General features: G+C 41.1%; 1 protein-coding gene across 4 annotated transcripts; it reads right to left on the reverse strand.

Annotated features, from left to right (window-relative positions):
* Window positions 1-243: 243 nt before the first annotated feature.
* On the reverse strand, window positions 244-4,727 carry LOC112293854 (senescence-associated protein AAF, chloroplastic). Of its 4 annotated transcripts, none has more exons than XM_024543776.3 (11): window positions 4,587-4,727; window positions 3,503-3,938; window positions 2,997-3,070; window positions 2,733-2,809; window positions 2,457-2,528; window positions 2,173-2,288; window positions 1,877-2,006; window positions 1,489-1,557; window positions 1,241-1,344; window positions 839-914; window positions 244-638 (listed from the first exon to the last, which is right to left on the reverse strand). In XM_024543776.3, exons 2-11 carry the CDS (start codon window positions 3,823-3,825, stop codon window positions 501-503), a joined length of 1,179 nt encoding a protein of 392 aa, XP_024399544.1. In that variant the 5' UTR covers window positions 3,826-3,938; window positions 4,587-4,727; the 3' UTR covers window positions 244-500. The 4 variants fall into 4 exon arrangements, with proteins under 4 accessions (XP_024399544.1, XP_073395725.1, XP_024399541.1 ...); XM_073539624.2 differs by having other exon boundaries at window positions 4,687-4,702; XM_024543773.3 differs by having other exon boundaries at window positions 4,506-4,636.
* Between the last annotated feature and the right edge of the window lie 557 nt (window positions 4,728-5,284).

A 5,284-nucleotide genomic window follows, 5' to 3' on the forward strand; every position in this document is an offset into this window, starting at 1 on the left:
AATATCAACTGCAACCTGAAGCCATACATGAGAATGGACTAGAGCCACATTAGAACTATTCAAGAAAGTCATTTAATTCATTAAACTCATCCGGAGGACTAGCGCTGATAGCAATAGGATACTTGCGCTGAATAAAGATATGTATAGAAGTCGGACAGATTGGTTACGTAGGATTTGAGATCATAGTCAAATATAAGAAACAGAGATTAATGAGCAGATTCCAAGTTGACCATCAGAAAGATATCTCATCCAAATGCATCTAAACACGAACTTGTATTTAGCATCTCCCATCACGTATACACAGACGATTTGCAGCTCAACATTGAGGGCTTTAGCAAATAGCTTAAAAGCCACTTCCGAGGGCACCAACCTTCGCCACTAATGTACATGTTTTTGCTACAATCTACGTACGTGGGACCAATTGGTTCCGGTATATCACAATTTGTGATTAAGACCTGACTGCGTGTGTTGCCAAAGAATCAAAGGTGACTTGTAACTTTCTATTCGTTTTCTGATGCATCATCTATCTGCCTGTAGGGGAAAATTAGTTGGTCTTGTTGTCTCCACTGTGACTTGAGTTCATTGATAGCCTTACTAGCAGCTGCTGCCACTGCTGGATTGGAGTCCATCGATAACCTCTGCAGAAGGCATTGAATTTAAGAGTTCATCAGATAGCATGAATAATTTATGCTGGAAAATGACATAAGATATCAAAAGAACACAACTAATTATTTGTGCATGAGCCACTTCGACTCGTGCAAGGGATAATCAGCATAATATCTGTGCTCTTGTGCATAACCTTCAAAGAGACGATTTCAAAGATGAAGACGAATTATACCTGGAGGGCGCCCATGCCTGCGTTCCCAAGCGTCCATAATGATGGTGCATCAGATAGTGCATCTGCCAATGCGAGGCTGCACACCCCACAAATAATTGTTCAAAATTTAAGGATGGGGAACCAGAAATGGTCATTACTCATGTAGCAGATGGCTCCAAAATTCACAATGAATTATGTAAATGAACTTATTATTTCTCGTGTTTCCAAAATCTAACGATCCTTCGTTAATATGGTTTCAAATGTATAAGTTGTAAGATACACCAACCTCAGTCAAGGCATTTCACCAATCTCATCCATAGTTTTGATTTAGAGCATGGCTTGGAAGATTCGTTGATGAACTAGGAAGAGTAGGAGAAAGGCTTGGAGTATTCATTTTGGAAGGCAGATGATAGGTAAACTTACCGAGTGGCTACATCAGGGGAGCTCGCACTTTCGGTCACTAACAACGCACCACCTCCGCCGTCGACCTCCTCCATGTCCAGCAATGCAGCCACGATGAACTCTAGCTGTATTTACACGAAACTAATCTTCACATATTGCTCTACAAACGCATTCCGAATCCTAGAATTAAAACTTGCCTAATTGGAGTACTTACGCTTGACTAATAACCTTTAAGGGATTGAAGAAGAATGGACTAGTTAATCACACACCTCATCTGGATCAGTACACTCCATGCCCTCTGCCTCAGCTAGTGCTGACGCCATCTTCCAGTATGCATCCTGCAGATAACCCACTCGTGTCTCTCAAAAACATTTATTGCACCAGTTAAAACTTCAAAATCAAGCAAAAAACAGTCCCGAGCGAGTTTCTTTGCGCATACCAAATTTCATGACATTATGTTCGGTGACACATTTATTCAAATAATGAAGGTTCAAAATGCAAAATGAAATACAAAATTCAAAATGCAAGTCATGACAACCTCCAATCGAGTCTTTTCTGATTCAGACCTAACTTTCCCTGTTTAAATCTACCAAGCTGAATCTAAGACTATTGTAGACTTACTGCTTAAGGTAGGTCCAGTTTGAAAAGCTGTCCAACCTGAATTGGTGTTGAGCGATCTAACATTGGATCCCTGTTTTGCAGATAACTTGAAAACCCTTCATTGTATTCTATTGCACCCGCTTTCACTCCATCATTTCCAACATCTAGATGTGAATTCTTAATTGACCTGCACATTCAATTGAAGACAAGAAAATATCACCTATTTGAATGACTGCAAACTGAAACTTTCCCAACTCATATCAACTCAAACTTACAAACATAATAGATCCGTAAGCTCGTTGAGAAATCGATAGTTTATGTACATAGAGACATCACCAAATTGCACTACTGACCTAATTTTCAACGTCCTGACCAGGGCATCGTGAACACTCTTCACAGCCTGCAATGCGGCATATAGATCTTCCATAGCTCGACGACGAGCTCGCAAGTCTGCCAGACGCAAATCGGCCTGCAATAGCAAAAGACATCGCATCGAGCATAGCAGAGTTCGCAAGAAACAATTAGGACGTAGTAGCAGACATTATGATCTACCTATAATAATAATAATAATAATAATAATAAATAAAAAATAAAAAAAGGAATTTGCAGGTTCGGTTACATAAAAAGAGAGCCTTACATCCAGAGCTCCATCGTTCCAATGTTCCTCTGCAGCACTACTCAGCTCCATAGAAGCAGTCTCCGTCAACCCCTGATCGACAAAGAACAACCCCTTATAATTGTTAGCCGTGCTTCATGAAAATGAACACATGTAACATTGTCTCTTTCACTGAAATGGAGAAAAAAAAATACTATGTCGATCTGCAAAATAATTACAAAGTCGACGTAAAATAATTTCGCGGTTCTTGTAACAGTATTCTCTTATCCAAATAAATAGAAGTTTCCAGAAACTGACCAAAGCAATATGACGAAAACGCATCATATCCTTGCGTGCTTGAGTATCCAGCTTCTCCACGTCTTCTCGAGCACGGGCTGTACATGTAACATCATTGATTTAATTCAGTTACCGTCCCTCCAGGACAAGCAACTAACCTGGAGCACATTGAAAAGATACATTCTGCACAAACCAAACCAAAGCACACACTGTTGCACGTAACCCAACATCTCATAGCACAAAAATTCAGAATCAGTTAATTCTGCGAAAAATTTATCAAATTACCATCAAGTTTCAAAAACCCTGAACCTAGAAGAGCAACACCCTCACGAGCTCTCATGTCAAGACGCAATATTTCTCTGCATATGTTGCAACAAAAAAAAATGTCAATCCCACTAAATGATTCGACAACGTCCAACAATGCTTTAGATATAGTTGATGACTATCACTACAAATCTGAAGTGCTCAGCAAGTTGTGCTGTGCCCTCTTCAAGTTGGCAACCGTCGTAATCCAAAGATCTATCAGCATGAGATCTACAAAGCACTGCAATCAACGACAATCCTGACTAAAGATGGACATTATTGATTCGAATTCTGTGACTCTAGCATTTATCCATCCTTCGAAGTGGACTCCCTCTTCAAGAAACACTTGTCTCCAAGATTAATTCCATGGCAATTCAACTTTCTTAAAGATAGAATTGGTTTCCCAGTTGTTATCATTATAGAGAATACGGGGTGAATGTGCAACAACAGGGACAGTAACATGATCAACGATCCTTGGCAAAACGCACCTTAACAACATCAAAAAATCATTACGAGCCCGTTCATCGATGTTCTGCGCAACAGTACACATCAACATTGCATCGTTGAGAGCGCACCGGGCAGCCTCCGCAGGTCCACCACAATTTCTCCTTGCAGACTGAGGCATCACACACTTTTGTCCGCTCACACTGCACATCTTCTCATCGACTTCCACATTACTCTTCACTTCACATCGAAATCCTGTCCTGACCGCCCTATTTCCGCTCCTAAAATTGCCCTTATTTCCCACTTGTGCGCCAAGAAGTACTTGAGTTAATCCATCACCCAGTACGATTGATGCCGAGAGAGCCATTCTTTAGACTGCAGCGTGCGATAGGATAAGAATGTTCCAATTACGACACCAAGATTCAAATCAAATGGCGCTCAAGAAATATGGCCTTGTTACGACTCTGGAAGCTCGGCCTCCTGCAACAACATGCATGTGTAAATCGCAACCTAAGAAACTAATTGCAAAGCACTCACTCCTTCCGCAACCACCAATGAGCTTTGTGCTACTGCTTGCCTGAGACTACCTGATGGCCTATTCATCCCGGTGTGACAAGATGCTCTCACTACTTCAAATCCTCAACTGAATTCTAGAACTACTTAAATAATGAAACATTTTTACCCACTTGCATTGCGAAACAAGATTAAGCCGAACCCACAAACAGAATACACCTCCATGTGCGCATTGTAAACATCCCTAACCTCCCTAAAATTCCCAAACACCCATACACACACACTACTGATCACTAGAACAACAGACACACACGCGCACACACACACACACACCAATTTCTAACAAAAATCCATTATTCCAATCGTGTACAGGAAAAAGTTTCATAATCCACCAAGAAACAGTCCACCAATTTTCCCAAAAATTGTACTCGCACAGATTACAGAATTGCAACCTAGTAATTGCAGGTACACAAACCGTGGGCCACTACTAGCTCCCGTCCTTCCTCTCCTACCACACTCTATACCTCAACTTACGTCAATGTCTCAGTCAGAGAACACAACTTCTGAGACCCCCCACAGACGATAAGTCCATACAGCGGAGGGGCTTTTACCCACCACAATTAGAGGACATCCCAATTTGAACATTGAAGTTCTGGCAACACAGATAAACCAGTATGATGCAGCAGAAGATGAGGAGCTCCGACCACAGACTCACCCAGTTCGGATGAGCTGGAGATTCTGGTGCGAATAGGCGGGGCCCCTGTCTTTCCAACATTTGATTCTATCAGTTGGTATACGTACACGTTAGGTCTCAGTGGGGTCGCGCGTTTGTGGTTTGATGGGTTTCAAGGATGCGATGCAACCTGACGTTCGGGATGTACAGAGCGAGAATCCATTCTCTTTTCATTTTCAGTTCCTCTGACATTTTACTTTTCATCGGGGGTAGTAGCAGTGGGCATTTGATATTGTATAAAAACAACGAATCTTTTCAGTATAGTTGTATGCGAAATAGGAATTTTAACAATTCAATGAATGCTTGGTTGGCGACTCAAAATAGTGTGCTGTTTGCAGACGAGCACAGCAACTGGATAATATTCTCAACTGGTTAAGACATCCTTTCATGACATCTAAATCCTTGTCACAAGTGTATATATATATATATATATATATAGACACTCACTCGCATGTACATACATAATGTTACACATGTAACAGTGCCTAATAATTTCTTCATGCGTAAAAATCATTCGGGTATAACAAATAACTCACAATCCAAGGTCTTCAGCTACATTCTGAAAAGCAAAAGCCCCATC

The sequence above is a fragment of the Physcomitrium patens genome, chromosome 16 (genome assembly GCF_059467195.1).
Source record: "Physcomitrium patens ecotype Gransden chromosome 16, ASM5946719v1, whole genome shotgun sequence".
NCBI lineage: Eukaryota > Viridiplantae > Streptophyta > Bryopsida > Funariales > Funariaceae > Physcomitrium > Physcomitrium patens.